Source organism: Ctenopharyngodon idella, chromosome 10 (assembly GCF_019924925.1).
Source record: "Ctenopharyngodon idella isolate HZGC_01 chromosome 10, HZGC01, whole genome shotgun sequence".
Lineage (NCBI taxonomy): Eukaryota > Metazoa > Chordata > Actinopteri > Cypriniformes > Xenocyprididae > Ctenopharyngodon > Ctenopharyngodon idella.
The window spans coordinates 39,122,247-39,139,404 of record NC_067229.1 but is presented as its reverse complement, the minus strand read 5'-3'; the positions used below and the strand labels follow the sequence as shown (position 1 = coordinate 39,139,404).

At 37.4% G+C, this 17,158-nt stretch overlaps 1 protein-coding gene across 7 annotated transcripts in view; it reads left to right on the top strand.

The window, feature by feature from the left end:
• The window catches only part of robo3 (roundabout, axon guidance receptor, homolog 3 (Drosophila)), a 190,028-nt gene that overhangs the window by 147,398 nt on the left and 25,472 nt on the right, over positions 1 to 17,158 (top strand). For 5 of the 7 annotated variants that reach the window (XM_051909671.1, XM_051909672.1, XM_051909666.1 and 2 more), the window contains 6 exons: positions 3,911 to 4,068; positions 6,123 to 6,243; positions 6,330 to 6,468; positions 7,603 to 7,730; positions 8,900 to 8,911; positions 15,310 to 15,434. In XM_051909671.1, the coding sequence (XP_051765631.1) occupies positions 3,911 to 4,068; positions 6,123 to 6,243; positions 6,330 to 6,468; positions 7,603 to 7,730; positions 8,900 to 8,911; positions 15,310 to 15,434 (683 nt within the window). The remainder of the gene's footprint in view (positions 1 to 3,910; positions 4,069 to 6,122; positions 6,244 to 6,329; positions 6,469 to 7,602; positions 7,731 to 8,899; positions 8,912 to 15,309; positions 15,435 to 17,158) is intronic. The other 2 variants (XM_051909667.1, XM_051909669.1) reach the window with 1 other exon arrangement.

The window sequence follows — 17,158 nt, the reverse complement described above, 5'->3', positions numbered from 1 at the left end:
ATTAGATTTCCATAAGCCCAAGGGACTGTGCAATTCTGTTTATATGCATGTGAGTGCGTGTGTGTGGAAATTAATTAGTTGAAAGCTCACATACAGTGTGTTTCAGGACCGGTTCACAAGGTTAATTAAAGCTGCAGGTAGGGCCAGGGATTCAAGCTTGCCCAAATAGATTTGACTAACACTCAGCACCCTGCTGGTTGAAATCTTGTCAAGCTATTTAAGACTTGCTTTGAAACATTACTGCTGTTGTTGTGACAACTAATAAAGCAATAAGCCATGAAGGGACATGCAGAACAGTGGTTAGTGGTAAATACTTACCACTAATAGGCAAATACTTAAGAGTCTATGATTGGACCTATTATTGCAGTGATTATTATGTTTGTAGCATGTTATATGTTTGGCAACAGTTCTTTTAACCCTAAAAGATGGAGTGTGTAGCTTTTCATTTCTTAAAAAAAAACATGTAGGAAGACACATCATGGCCATATTCCAGGATGACAATGTCAAGTGAAAATTCAGTGAAAGTCTTTGGGATGTGCTGGAGGAGACTTTATAGAGTGCTTGACTCTTGCTTTGTTAACACAAGATCTTGACCAAAAATGGATCCACTTCTTGATGGAAATAACACCACAACATTGATTTCCATCAAGTGGTGCATCAGTTTTTGGTCAAGATCTTGTATTGACAATGCAAGAGTCAAGCACTCTATAAAGTCTCCTCCAGCACATCCCAAAGACTTTCACTGAATTTAAGGTCGGGACTCAGATTCTGTATTTGTTTGTTTGATACTAAATATTAATTCAGTTTATGTTGAATTTAACTGATGTTTGATCACAAATATATCTCCTCTTAGTTAATTGTGAGCAAAGCTTTAAATAGCATAATAAAATGTGATTGACACAACTAGCTTTGGTTTTTCCCTGTTTTAAAATGCGACATCAGTAGACATCCAATTAAACTCATGTTTGTCAAGCAGGAAAGCCTCCATCATTCACCATGACATCCTCATGAAGTGTAATGTATATTCATGCTTGATGCCACTCTATCACATACATTTGAAGGGAAGGAAATTAAAACAGCAGCAGCTGACAGACATCCATTAGAGGTGCAAAGAGGGGCGCCCAAATAGCTAACGCTAATATCTGCCTGTTCTGTTGTCCTGCTTGGGATTCATCAACAATATATATTCATTCACACATGCGCAGAGAGCTTCATTCATCAAACCGAACTCTCCCGCCCTGCCATGATGACATTGTAGGGACATTAACGCGGTAATTTAGATGTAATGGCCTTACATTATCCATCCTAAAGTCAAAGCGTACACGCTGATTCACTTACGCCCACGTAAACACATCCTATGCACCAATTATATCTTACACATAATTAATAGTCATAAATTTAATTCCAGCTGGTGTCATGCTGTTTTTTGTCCATTCGTGGCTTTTCAGTCTGTTTCGGCTATAATAAATCTTGCATTATATTGATCCATAGCAACCTCTAAAGATTTGTGACTCTAATCTCGAGGACCCACCGCAGAAACACTCCGGATCCTCTGCTCATCGAGAGGTATTAGGGACCTTGAGATAGCATCAAACTCTCACTGACACGCTCGCGGTGCTGAAGGACAGCCGGTGTCCCCAAGCTGCAAACCTTGACTGTGGTGCCGTCGATCTATTATGTGCGTGACAATGATAGATTTTTGCAGATATGACTAATGTCTTGCATTTAAGAGCATATTCATAACACTCATACGCATTTATCTTGAAATGCTAGTGTATAATGGGGTAATTTGAAGGACAGTGGGACTGAAAAAGTGTTGTTTAATTTGTTATATATATGTATATATACACACACAAAATGTTAATTTAAAAACAACAACAAAAACATGTTATTTATGTTGACTTCAATGGCTTTAAGTGTTGGCTTTAAAAAATGATTTTTTGTGAATTTTGCTGAAGCTCTGCTAAACCCACTAGTGCTTTCTGGAATTGAGACCGACAGAGTTTTGAAAGGATTATCAATGCCACCACTTGGACTGTTTTAATATGCAAAATTTTACCCTATCATCTCTCTAATCTCTATAATTAATTAATCATCGTTAGGGCTTGATGTGCATATTACGAAGTAAAAGCTCAGCCTCCGCAGCTTTAGAATTCTGCCTTAATGTTAGAAAGTGTTCAAAAAGTTTGTGTAACACTTCTGATCTGTCAGTTTAAGCTGAAACAAAAAAGTTCTCTCGGCTCTTAAACTTTTTTGTGAAGTGGTCTGAGAAAGAGGGCGAGAGAGAGCGTGAACGAGATGGATGGGAAGAGAGAGAAATGACTGCTTTCGGACTGTTATCAGACCTCTGTCAGTTCGCTTGGATTTACAGAATTTGGAAAGGTTCAGGTCAGTCAAGAGAAAAGGACAGATTGAGAAAGGAGGCAGATAGGAGAGACACTGTCAGAGAGAAAGCGAATTAGGCAGTAGGGATAGAGATTCTTATTTGGGAAAGTACGTTTACAAAATCTAAGACCAGGTACCTCTATATCCTAGACTAGAGTTACTCTGAAATAAGAAATAATGAAATAAGGAAGTGTCTGTTAGAAACGGACTGTCTTGTCACATCATTTTTTGTTAGACGACAACAAAAAATGATGTGAATTATACATCTGGGGTAGATTCTGCATAAATATTTTCCATTAAAATGCCTTGTGTTTCTATTGGCCTTGAGCACCCTTGGATAAATGTGCAGAGTTGTCAGTTAATGTACTTGAGAGAGGTTTTTGTATGCCCTTATATGGAGATGGGCGTGTCTTATGATAATTACTATCTGCTGACACATGCTCCCCTCATTTGAATAATTCATCAACAAGGAATAAGGGTGAGAACAAATTTCTCCTGTTGTGAAGCTGACTGAAATTTTATATGAAACAGTTTTGTGTGTGAATAAGCAGCAAGCAATTATTATTGAATGAAAAAAGGAAAGGTGAAATTGCTGTTTTATCAAGATAAGGAAAAAATACAATAGGATTTTGCAAGAAGAATTTCTTCAGGCACTATTTAGTGTCTGCTGCCTGTTTCAGTGTTCGAGTTCAGCCTGTTCCCTCTGGCTATAAAGGGAACTTTTAAATTCCCTCTCTCACACCTTGCAGACTAAAACAGGTTCTTATTTCAGTGGATTTATTTGCTGTCTGAGCTTTGGATATTGTGTTCTGAGTGAGAGAGCTGTAGTTTGGTTCACTTTTGGATCTGATCCAGCACAATATCGAAAGCCTTCCACTTCATACACTCTATCTGACCAAACCTTTCGCTCTGGGCCACAAACACCAATTGGAAACGTGCAGTTGATAGAGCACTGGTCAGATTAAAGTATTGGCAGTGCCGGCACTATGGAATCTGATAAATGGCAATAAAATGGAAATCCAGATTGAGAGGGGAACTGATATCATCAGCCCTAAAGGTGCAGGAAGGTCGATTGAAGGATATTTGTGCTTGTGGTTATTGCTTGTGTTGCCAAATTTGTGTTTGCATGTGCTTTGTTTGTGTTTTGCACACAACTTCATTTTTGTGTCAGTTATATTTTTCTGTTTTTTGCCAGTATCAGTAACAAAAAAAAAAGGTGGTTTTGCCAGTGTCTAACTGATTTAATTATTCATAGTCATGTGTTAGAGGAAACAATGCATTATTTATTAGGCCGACATGGACAGTGAGCAAATTAAGACCAGAGGGAGAGGGGGAACAGGACAACATTGCAAATAAATTAAACCAGAATAACCAACTAACAAAGTGATTGCATAGCAATAAACTAATATCCCCAAATGTTTGCTGCATAGCACAATAAGTGCAGCTGTTTGTGGAGTTATTATATCTATTGTGGTCCCCATTCCCAGTTGCTGATCATTTTCGTCTTTTTTCCCTGTTTCTTCAGTTCTCCGGGATGATTTCCGACAGACTCCCAGTGACGTGGTGGTGGCAGCAGGGGAGCCGGCAGTGATGGAGTGCATCCCTCCACGAGGCCACCCAGAACCCACTATCTCCTGGAAGAGGAACAACGTGAAAGTGAACGACAAGGACGAGAGGATAACGGTGAATGTCCTTTCATGTGTTCTTTCTTTCTTTCTTTCTTTCTTTAAAAATACATTTCAAATAAATGCTGTTCTGAACTTTCTATTCATCAAAGAATCCTGAAAAAAGTATTACAAAGCAGCACAACTTTTTTCAACATTGGTAATAACAAATGTTTATTGAGCAACAAATCAATTGGGTGGTATGCTTAGTAGCTTGGTAGTTTTTACATAGTTTGGCGAAAAGCAAACACAGCACACCACCCAAAACACACCATACCTACTGTGAAGCATGATGGTGGCAGCATTATGTTGTGGGGATGTTTCTCTTTAGCTGGGACTGGGCGATTGGCCAGGATTGAAAGTGGATGCTGCCAGGTACATCCAAATTCTTGAGGAAAACCTGTGTCCCTCTGCTAGACAGCTGAAGATGGACAGGTCATTCACCTTCCAACAAGACAATGATCCTAAACATACCGCCAAAAGAACAATGGCTTAAGGCCCCAATATACTTCAAGCGAAGTTCTTTTTCGTTCTTCATTTAGGGGTAAAACGAAGTTCAAAATACGTGAGCAGCAATATACTGTAATTGAACATCTGACACCGCCCACACTGCTGAGAGCAACGGTTAGATGAATATGTAAAAATATTGCATGCTTTCCTCTCAGTAACAAAATAAACACAACAAAATTAAGGAACTAGTAAGGATTTTCTTAATAAAGCATAAGAAAAGCATCTGATCATGACAACGTGGATATGTTTGTTTGCACAAGCTCTGTAATTACCGTATTAAACATGAAAAACAGTGTCAGTCTCTCATTTCATCAGAAGTACAACTTTGTTTTCTACTATAAAGCAGCTCTCCAGTGTTCATGTTTTCACTCGCGGACGTCTGACTTCTATGGACTCGAGAGGAGAAATGAACTGGAAAAGATTTACCAGCCGAAGCGAACTTTTCCAGAATGATATTTTGAACTTCCAAAACAAACTCCAAACGAACTTCGTTTTGGCCTGATTTTGTTAGAAAACAAAAGTTTGTTCTTCGATTTCATTTGAAGTATATCGGGGCCTTTAACGATAAGAAGGTGAATGTCCTCGAGTGGCCAAATCAGAGCCCTGACTTAAATTCCTTGCAAAATCTGTGGATGGACTTGAAGAGAGCAGTCCTTTGCCATTCACCACAGAAATTTGACTGAAGTTGAGCAATTCTGCAAGGAAGAATGGGCAAATACTCCCCAATCTAGGTGTGCAAAGCTAGTACAGACATATCCAACAAGATTAATGGCTGTAATTAAAGCAAAAGGTGGCTCTACTTAGTATTCAATCAGGGGACTGATGACTTTTCCAACACTGTTATTCTAGTTTTCCATTTTTTAATAATCCTCCAGAATTTTTTTAAATTGTTATTTTCCCTTTGATGATGAGGGTTATAATGTGACAAAAGGTAAAGACTTTCACAGGGTATGATGACTTTTTGTAGGCACTGTATGACTCTGTATGACTTTATTTAAATTTCTTTCCATATAATATTGCCAAAGCATTCAAACAAATTGATTTTAAATAGAAATAAAAGAATATGCATTTGTGAACATTTTGTAAGTTCACAAAGGATATTATTCTTAATAACTCAGACAAACAGCTAACAAATAGGAATTTATCTTTTCTCTCTCTCTCTCTCTCTCTCTCTCTCTCTCTCTCTCTCTCTCTCTCTCTCTCTCTCTCTCTCTCTCTCTCTCTCTGTTCTCTCAGCATTACAACACTGACCTTTTATTTGTCTGTCTCTCTGTCATGGTCGTTCCTATGACTCTCTTATCAGCCACTCGACTAAATGGGGTATTACGGTGCTTTTACTAAACGTATCAGTTTGGCCGTCCTCTTTGTGTGAAGTGTTTCATAAACAACCAAACTCACTTTGCTTTAGTATTTATGGTTTTTCAGAGCCCAGACACCATTTTCATAAAACATCACAGCATGTTTGGCTTCCAATGGGGACCAACTCAGTTTTTAGTGTCTTTTTCCCTTAGATGTTTTATAAATGCATACCCCTGACAGATCTTGGTGTTCTTTTCTTTACAGATCCGTGGAGGGAAGCTGATGATCTCTAATACACGAAAGAGTGATGCAGGAATGTATGTGTGTGTCGGCACTAATATGGTTGGAGAGAAGGACAGCGACCCTGCTGAGCTTGTAGTGTTTGGTAGGTTTGTAGTTCTTTTTTTCTCTATCTTTCATTTTCTCACTCTCTCTTACACTGATTTCTTTGTGAATCTCTTTCTCCTGTAGAGCGACCCATGTTTGTACGCAGACCTGTAAATCAGGTGGTCCTCGCTGATGACACTGTGGACTTCCAGTGTGAGGTTCAGGGAGACCCCACTCCCACCATACGCTGGAAGAAAGAGGAAGGAGAACTGCCTCGGGGAAGGTGAGACTTAAATGCATGCAAAAAATGTTGGCATTAGCAATATGATAAAAGATGAAAATTAATTAATTGATTAATTATTTTTAAAAAATTATATTTTTTATATTATAAATTTTAATGAATAATAATAAACATACATTTTTAACAACAATAGTACATATTTAATAATAATAATCACTTTGATTTATAAAAAATAAATGTAATTTTAAAATATTAATACATACATATATATAATATATATATATATATATATATATATATATATATATATTACACACACACATTATGTATATACTGTTTACATAGTGTTTTAATGATTGCATTTTATAATTTATAATTTTATTAATAATTAAAATATTTTAATAATAATAATTTAAAAAATAAATAAATAATATATATATATATATATTTATTTATTTAATTACTAAAATTACATTTATATTAGTGCTGTCAAACGATTAATCGCGATTAATCACATCCAAAATAAATGTTTGTGTTTAAGTAATATATATGTGTGTACTGTGTATATTTATTATGTATATATAAATACACACATGCATGTATATATTTAACAAAAATATATTATGTTTATATATAAAATATTTATATTTATATATAATATAAATTATATATAAATAAATATACATGTATACGTGTAAATATTTATTAAATATGCATGTATGTGTGTGTATTTATATATACATAAATATACACAGTACACACATATATTACGTAAACACAAACTTTCATTTTGGATGCGATTAATCGTTTGACAGCACTAATTTATATATTTAATAACATTAGTAGTAGTAGTAGTAGTAGTAGTGGTGTTAGTAGTAAAATTGTACTATTATTATTAAAAAATTTATTAAATTATTACATAAATATATATTTTATATAGTTTCACAATTGATAATTATTCTGGCAAATTCTGCAATTAAAAAAAAAAAATATATATATATATTAGTTCAAAACTCCTTGAACGCTGTTAGCAGCAGATGTTAATCACACTGAAGCATTACAGCGTTAAAATCCACTGTAGCGAAACTTTGCTGATACAGCTGGCAGAGAACAGTGGTTCTCAGTTTATAGACAAATTACAGAGTAACTCTGTTGTGTGTGTGTGTTTCCTGGCAGGTTTGAGATTCGTGCCGACAACAGCCTGCGTCTTACTCAGGTGAAGGCTGAAGATGAAGGCTCGTACACCTGTTTATCTGAGAACAGCGTGGGCAAAGCCGAAGCATCCGGAACACTTCAGGTCCACGGTGAGTTACAACAACTGTGCAGATGCACAAATGCTGCTTAGCTCAGTAACTCTCTCAAACACACACGCATACACGTCCACACAGCAGCACATCTGACGGATTTGACAATAATTCTATTATATTCTTCCCTCTGACTTTAGCATCTTTCTCACACACACTCAACCGAGTCTGAAGTTTATTAACCGAAGCCCGCACACTCTCGCACACGTGCTGGCCTTGCATTTTGCTGATTACAGGAGTGAAGTATGGCAAAAGCCATTTATTTAAAGCTGCCAGATGCAATTAACATAATTCCATCTGGTTAGAGGCACATCTTGCTTCATAAAACATGACTGTGGGCTTGGGAACATGCACGCATTAAGAATATTCCACACACTTAATAGATGTTTATAGCAGCACACTTGCTGTGAATGATTTCACCTGACAGCTGATGGAAGATGATTCAACGTGTGAGTGAGACCGAAATATTATTAGTACTGCTTTGTATAAACATTGTAGGCTTCACTGTCAGACAGAAGGAATCTACAACACGTTTCAGAATGAGTTTATTCCTGTTCGCATCATGTTGGAATTAGCATAGTTATGAGTTTTCAGATTCGAAACTGAATTACTAGTTTGTTTTTTTGAAAGTTCTGACTTCTCCAATTTGATTATTCTAGTATCATGTAGAAACAACCAAAATGGCTGTCTGTGCTTATGTATAATTTAATCATAACTAGTGTTGCTTAGTGTGCACTTATAGAAATAAAAACAAAAGCTATATTAATGTAGTAAGTTTTAGTGAGTATTATATTCAATTTAAATATGAAGTGTTTTATAAACCACAAAAGTGCAAAAAACATTTTGGTGTTATAAGTGTTGTCATAGAAACAAATATTTTTGTGAGTTCAAGGATGTCAACAGCTCAGAGTCCTCTTGTAATTATGGTAATTTCAACATGGCATGAACAAAACATTAATTTAGAGTTTCTCTCATCACTTCCTCCTCATCTCCTCTTCTTCCTATTACTGCTGCCTATTGTTGTTTCATCCCACTTGTTTCATTAATCACTTATTTTATTCATTTCTTTCATGTTCTAAATACAAAACAAAATCCAACTTTCCAGTCCGCTCATCTCATTTTTATTCTTTTTTTTTTTTTGTCTCTCTCCATCCTCTCCTCCATTAAAGTGGGCCCATCTCGTAAGTACCATTCCATTTCATTTCTCTGCATGCGTGTGGGTGTACTTCACATGTTTTGGAGGCTGTGATTGGTCGTGACAGGGTTAAGACCCTGCGCTGGCCATTCACTTCTGCATACTTGTCTTTTTCTTATTGTAATTTCTTTTCAATTTCTGCTTAAAAGGATAGTTCACAAACATAAAAACATTCTGTCATTTATTCAACCTAATATAATTCAAAACCTGTATGGCGTTCATTCTTCTGCAGAACTGTATTTCAAAGAATGTTTCAACCGTTTTTGTCAATAAAAGTCAATGGGGTCCAAAATAACACTGAACCCAAATGGCTTTCATTGTTTGAACACAAAAACTCTGAGACGTTTTTTAAAATATCTTCTTCGGAGCAAAGAAAGTCAAACAGGTTTGAATGATTTTTGGATGAACTACCCCTCTACATACAGAAGTAATGAGTGACTATTCTAGTCCAGCTCATTAATTCAGATATGCAGAGCAGTAACACTGGGTTTCACTGTTAAAACCGACATAGAAAATGCAGGTATTTGAACTTCAGAGGCTTTTTGAAGTGTTGGATTCTCTGTATGTCCTTTACTGAGGAGAATAATTAAAGGTCATTGTCTAGCCCAGCACACAAGTGACCTCTGTGAGAATATCACATTACATACAGAGACATTGAAAGAGAGGACCTCTGCTTCAGAGCTTGATCATTGCTGCTGCAATGCCCATAATAATTCAGTGGATGTGAGTTCTAGAAGATCTGAGGGATTTGGAACCAATTTTTTTCCCACAATGGTTTTGTACAGTGTGGCCCAGTCAGTCAGTTAGAACAACTCTATATTGTCAGCAGAAACTCATTGGTTTTGGCTTTGAAGCCTTGCGGAGTCACCAAGCCTACAATCGTTTTACCCTTAAAAGTGTTCATAAATAGCATAAAATAAATACTAACACTTTTGCCTTTTTTAGAACTTGAATTTTATACCATTGCTTTGTTTTTCTTTCAAGAACTGTATTTAACTTAAGGCACAATGAGGAGTACATGTGACCGAGAAGTAATTTCCAGATATGTTATTTCTGTCAAGGAAAACAAGTGGAACGACTATATCTGATGCTGACGGAGCACTTCAGTGATATCCAGACAGACCGACAGACAGACAGGCAGAATAAAAGAATGTTTTCAGAGGGAAGCAAGGGCGTATTGCTCCATTTTAAGGGGGTAAAAAGAAACCGTTCCCTGCAGGGTGGTAGTTTTCATACAACCCAACATGGGTCTTTGGTGCTTTTTTCTTCTTTGTTATATGTGTCTTGGATGAGATACATTTAATTGAAAGTTTGGGAAATTGAAAGTTTGGGAGTACTTTCAGAGCAGCTCAAAATGTTTTTGTTGTATTTTTTTTTTTTTTTAGCCTAACAAAGGATATCTTAGCTCTGTTCCAAGATCTGTTGAGCTGCCCACCTAGGCAACATTTTTAGGCATAGAAGTCAATGTCAGAGTTGTTGCAAACAGTACCTAAATGAAAATTTTATCACTCAGAGGTTTGTCAACAAGGGAAATCTCAGTTATTTCTATCTCAAGGAAAATTTTGGGAAGAATTTGATAAATTAAAATGTTCTAATCTTTTAAAAATCTTTTTTAGAAGACTAAGGCCCGGTTTCACAGACAGGGCTTAGACTAAGCTAGGATTAGGCCTTAGTTCAATTAGGGCATTTAAGTGCTTTTATGAACTTGCTGAACTTATGTGCATCTTAAGACAAAACAATGGCTCAAAACAAAGATCTTTCAGTGCAAGCTGCTTTCAGTTAAAACAGCTCAAACATGCATTTTAGTCAAAGACTAGCTTAAGCCTTGTCTGTGAAACTGGGGGTTTTAGTATTTTTGTTAGAGAAAAATTCTGAGATGCTGAAGATTTATGCAAAAATCTCAATTTGTTGAGATACAATTGAGATATTGAAGTGATTTTTCTTCCATGCGGGTAAGAAGCAGCTTTGTAAGATCTTGTTTTGTTCACAATCTAAGCAGTATCTCACATATCCTTCATGACATGTACACTATACCATTCATGTTTTGGGTCGGTACAATTTTAATTGTTTTTGAAAGAAGTCTCTTATCAATTTAATGTGTCCTTGCTTAATAAAAGTATTGATTTTCTTTCAAAAAAAAAAAAAAATACTGACCCCAAACTTCTGGACGGTAGCATACATGGCAATCCCAGAATGCTATGCAATTAGTCTTTTCGTAAAGTGTATTTTATTCAGTACTGGAAAGTATCAGTCCAAAATAGTTTATCTAATTATAGTATCAAGTTTTTAGTTTAGCATCATACTACTGTCAGACTCTATTGCAATCAACTTGTTTTTCACAGTCTTAAAAAGTAGATGTAGACAGTGAAAAGCTAGATTTCGTTTTAGATTTCTAAAGTGTGTCAGGACTCTCTGTATTCAGTGGAAAAGCCAGACATTTAATACACACTGGGTTAGATTAGTCAGACTTGCAAGGGAGAAACAGGAAGAGATTCTGTCTTCTTTCCACTAAAGATGACGGATTGGTTTCATCATTCACAAAGCATCATGAAATAATCCACGACATGTTTCCTCAACTGCCCTCTTCATTAGCATGTCTAAGCTGAGACAATAAATATGATATAAACCCATGTAGCTGTAGCAGCGATTTACACCAGATTCCTGCTGCACTAGGGCGCCTCTCCAATTCATTTTAAGCTGTCCTAAAAAAAGTGTATCTTATTCCAAACTCTGACATGACTGATCCTAGCCCATGCATATTACTGTATCCTCAAGGGGGGTAGTATTTAAAACAGCACTAGCTCTCTGAAAAACTGCATTTATGCAGATTACGCTCTCGTTTTGATTATGCAGTAAATATACAGCTTATGAATTTGGCTGGTATTGCTGGACAGAAACGGCTGCTCAGCTAGGCATTGTAAACATATGCCCTGTACTGGTGTAGATAACCTGCAATGCTGTAAAGCGTTTAATCGGTTACACTCTAAAGACTGTATTAATTGCATGTAGGGGGTTTTAATTGCGGCGCTGAGCACTGAAGCATGGCCCTTCCACACTTTCTGTCTGCATCACTGTTCAACGCTGACAACTGCCTGTCATTGCGAGTCCCTCTGGGGATAGATGTGATGTTTGAAGACACGTTTTGTTGGCGGTGTATCTGCATACGAGTTTGTGGCTGTGTATTCACTAACCACTAACTCTCCCAGAGGGAGCATGAAGGTGTTGGATCCTTGCACATGTTGTGGACTAACTTGGGAGGAAATAAAGTTCCATGAATAATTTTTAGCTTTCAGCACTTTTGTTTAGTCTATTTGGGTGGGTGACACTTTTGACCTGTCACTAACCAGCCAGCCAGCCTGGCACCTTCACAGCTCTGTCTACTGCTATTCCATCAAATACACCATCTGTGATATTTTGTGGAAAAGATGTCCAGAAAGACTTATAGATATCTTAACAGATGGCATTCTATCTATAACTTGGAATAGTTGTAGTTGATTTTATGGCTGAGCAGTTATGTTTAACTTTAGAAGAGAAATTAATGTGTATCCCTAACAATAATTTAATAATAATAATAACTTTCAAATGATATTATTTATTATTATTAGTAGTAGTAGTAGTAGTAGTAGTATATTAATATTAAATATTATTTTTAATGTTATTATTTGTGCAATTTTTGATATTGATATTTGATATCTAAACAAATATCTTAATTTATTTGGCCCATATTTCAAAGACTTGGCATTCTCATCCATTTGATTTGTCTTTTAAAAGCATGGCATGTTTGTTGGTGGTAGAGGTATTATGTATATTTTAAATCCTTTCTTAAATCTTCTCCCTGTCATACCACATTAGCATGTATGTGACACCTCCATTCTCTCTTTTCGCAAAACTCCATGCTGTTTCTGTAATGTTGTTTTAACTGGTAATTATTTATCACAGCCTAGGGCACATTTTCTTAGTCACATTCACCGCTTGCTGCTACATTGTTAAGTCATATTTTTAGAGTGAAATCCCTTGAGACAGTATGTGTGTTTCAGTAATATCCTTCTCTCTCCTTTTTTTAGTTTGTCTGACAGCAATTCAGAGATTTTCTACTTATATTTAGAGAGAAGAATCATAAAATTCATGATATTGCATACCATTAAGTCAATATTTCAGTCCTTGCATCAGACCAGGTGAGAAATACAGTCAATACTGGCAGGCAAATTGGGAAATTGGTATCATTACCTCTCCAGTTTGCTTTGAAGTCTCTCTAGACTAGGGTCCCAAATTATAGTGGCAAGGGATGTTTCAGATTTGACCTCCAGGGTCAGTGATATGGCTTCTGCTTGACCTCTGGACAGCAACCTTATGACCCCTGTGGCCAGGCTCCCTATTGGGCCTTGTTCTGTTTCAGCATGCCTGTCGCCTCCAAGCTGTGATGCAGCCTACGCTCCACGACAGAGTCTACGAAAAAAGCCAGCAGGCAGGCAAGGATACAATTGGGAAATTGATCTGAGACAGCTGCATTGATTGCATCTTTTGGATTGTATTTGACTTTTGTAATGAAAGGGACAAAAAGAAATAGATAAAGGAGACTAAGCAAGTGGTGTGGTGAAATAAGAGAGTGATTGAGGTAAATTGTGAGACAAATAGAGTGCAGTTTGTTAGTCGCATTAGTAGGGAAGGTGCAAACGCTATCAGCCCTTCGGCTTGATGAATTAGTGGGAAATTTGAGGTGAGCTAAAGGAGAAAGCCCTTCCTGAGTATAAATGCTTGTTGTCAGAGCTGACGCGTCACTCTAATCGTGTGTGAAACACAAGAAAAAAATTGCACAGGAGTAGGAAGGAGGATGAGAAATCAATTAGCCGCTGAAGGTTAAAGGTGACAGCGTTGCACATTCACAGGCGCCTGATAAAGGGCAATAGCACGGAAATAATCAATACCCATCAGCCCCAGCCGAGCTCAGACACATGAAGGCTGATCATCAGTTTAGTTTATATTCCACCCTCATTGCTAAAATTCCAAACCCTGTCTATCACTCAGCATCCTCTACTAATATGGGAGTTTGTTCTAGTATTAATTTTATCAGCTTTTTAAAAAAAAAATTATTTAGTCTTATGTCAAATGTGTCTGTCTGTCACATTACTTAGAGGGCGTTCACATGAGCAACATTATTATATATGAAAACAGCTATACAGAGTGAAACTAAATACAAATTTCTCGAGCAAAGTTGTACCATGTTTAACTTGACAAGCATTTGTAGCCTGATCTACAGGACAAATCACTGAAAATATTGTGTTTGGTCTGGGTAGAAACTGTTCAAGGCCTTGTGATGTTGCTTGGAAGAAAGATGGCTGCAGGGCAGATAAGACGAGCAGATTAGCATCCATCACGAACAACCATTGATCAAACTCACACTAAGGGCAAGAACCAAGCAGCCGCAGCAGAAAGAAAGCCAACAAGGTCTCATCAAAGAGACTGAGAGAGAGAGAAAGTGAACGAGATGGAAGAATGGATCCACTGAGAGATAGATGAGACGAACCCATTGGCCACCCAATGATGCTCTTGGGAGTTTAAGAGGTCCTCGTTTATATCCAGACCCTCATTAGTGGACAGAAAATGTACATTAGTCGAAAGAGCCAGATTACTAATATATAAATGTATATTTGCTCTTGATACGCCTGCACATCCCCCACAAGATAAGGGCTCTTCAGCACTGCATCAGATGTGCTATCATGTGCTTTAAAGTACCTCTGCGGGCACAGAAGAGAAAAGACTTCCATAATAATTAAGCTCTTTATGTCCATCTCTTTCTGTTCAGAAAGACCAACCCTGAAACCTCTGCCTTCAGACATTATATGCATTTGGTTATAGCCCTACTTGAGTTTTCAAAAGCCCTGGTTTGTCAAAACAGTACTGAAATATGACCTAATTGATGTGGATTAGTTTTGGTCATGATTTTCAGAGCAAACCCAAATTGTTTATGGGAAAGGTGTCAGTGTTGGTTTTGTGTTGCATATTTTCAGCTAAATATAGTATGAACTTTGACTTTGTTTAAACAGACTTTATAGCTCAGAGTGCTGTTTACATGGTAAAGACACTCTACACTAACCTTATCTTCTTTTGCAGCACTGGTACCAGAATGTGGCACCATGTACAATATCAGCTATGACAGCTTAACTGTGTACCACCGACATGCAGTACTAACACACACTGTTCATCTCCTTGGGAAACTCAAGTATAGACTAAACAAAACTGCCAGACGGTGTAACTCTAGGATAGTCTCAACTTGGAGGAGTTATACAGACAGCCGAATGTTCTAGAAGCTCATATAGAGTCTATAGGGCCTCGATTTGTTCTGTGTGGCTATAAAGCTTCATAAGTTTCTTTTCTCTCTTTCAGTTCCTCCTCAGATCGTGGTGCGTCCGCGGGATCAGATCTCTGCCCAAGGCCGTACTGTCACCTTTCTTTGTGGAACGAAGGGAAATCCCCCTCCCGCTGTGTTCTGGCAGAAAGAAGGCAGTCAGGTAAGAGACAACAGTACACACATGCACACCAGGGAACCCTTACAGTCAGTGTCAAAACATATCAAGGTATCTGCCGAATACTTTCATGGTACTTCCTTAAACTCTTGGGTAGTGACCAAGATTTTTGAAGAAAAATGTAGCATTGTTTTGGAAGGATTTTAAAAGACACAAACAAGACTATGTGTCTAATGACTCATAGAAAACCAAGTGTGAGTGTGAAAATTCAAAGTCATTATAATAACATTAAAGCTATTAAAAGTACTGCTGCTGTTTATACAGTGGACCAAAAATTATTTGGACAGACAAGCCAATGTGATTAAATGATGATTAAAAAACAAACATATTTCAAAACATTTCGGTAAGGCGAACTTATTCCATAGAACATCATCTTGACACTAGTTGGTAATCACATTCAAACTTTGTGGCTAGAGTGTCCAAATATTTTTGAGGTCACTCGATATGTATTATCTTGCACATTGTAGCGTCTGTGAGTGACACTTCTAATATTTTGAGTAGGAAGGCAAGTCTACTGCCCATATTGGCTGGGAATCTGATGGATTTATTTTTCATTATCCATCTGATCTCACCTGGAGGACGAGTTACAGAGAAGCACTTTTGCTATGGAAACTGTCTTTGACTCGTATGTGCATTGTCACTTGTAATGCTATGTTTGACATGATCTGATATCTATATTTGATAGGAGCTTTCTGTGTTGTGTGTGTGTTTATGAAATCTGCATTTAGGTAAATATCATGAAATGAGGACTTAAAATTTAAGTTGAAATATGAGTTTTCACGTTTTTTTTTTGTTTGTTTTTTTTTAATGTGATTTAATGTGTATTAGTATAACATTATAAGAAGCAAGAAGCACTACAAGGGCTTTCAGAGTCAGAGAGACAAAGAGTAAGAAATAGACAGCCTTGCAGCCATTTTGAATACTAGTGACAGTATTCACCGGGTTAGAATGAACTCTGGGATTTCTGCAGGAGCTTGTTCACGTTTGTGTCTCCTCATTGGGTCAAAGGAGGATAGAACGTGTCCCTGGGCCCAGCTAGAAAACACGCTCATGTCTCTAATAATAAAGCACAGCAGAAGAAATGAAGATATAAGCCTCTGGTTGTTCTAAAGCACTTGGAGGAAGCCGGTTCCCACATCCCTCTCACCTTCCTTCATCCTTGTTTTCTTCATCGAGCAGAGTGTGTCATAGGCCAGAGGTGATCAAATATCCGCTGTACAGCAGGCCATGAACTCTTCTCCGGTTAATCTCTCATCTATTCTTTGTTTTGTTTTTTCTGTGTATGTGTGGCTGATCTTTGAGGTCAGTAGATATAGAACAAAACTGAGGATGAGGGTGAGTCCGGTCAGAGCCAGAGGGCTGGGGTGAGGGGGTCACCGGATTATCCCCAAAAATGAAACAGTGACACACACATTGCCGAGTTGGAACAATAGGGCAGCTGTCAGTGTTGCAGCCTCATACAAGAGGAAGACTCCTTAAGATCCTTCGGCCTTGTCTTTTGTGTATCTGGCATTCTTCCTGACCTCCCTCTCTAAAACACCAGCTGAGATAATGCAGCTATTGTTCGGCTCGTGTGGATGTGAATCTCAGCAGTCAACTAAATTTATGTCCGAGTATCGCATTGAATGCACAGTGATGTTCTATTAATGTAAATGCAAATCAGCCATTTCATCCGAGCTCTTAAATCTGAGTGATTGTGATGAGTCATA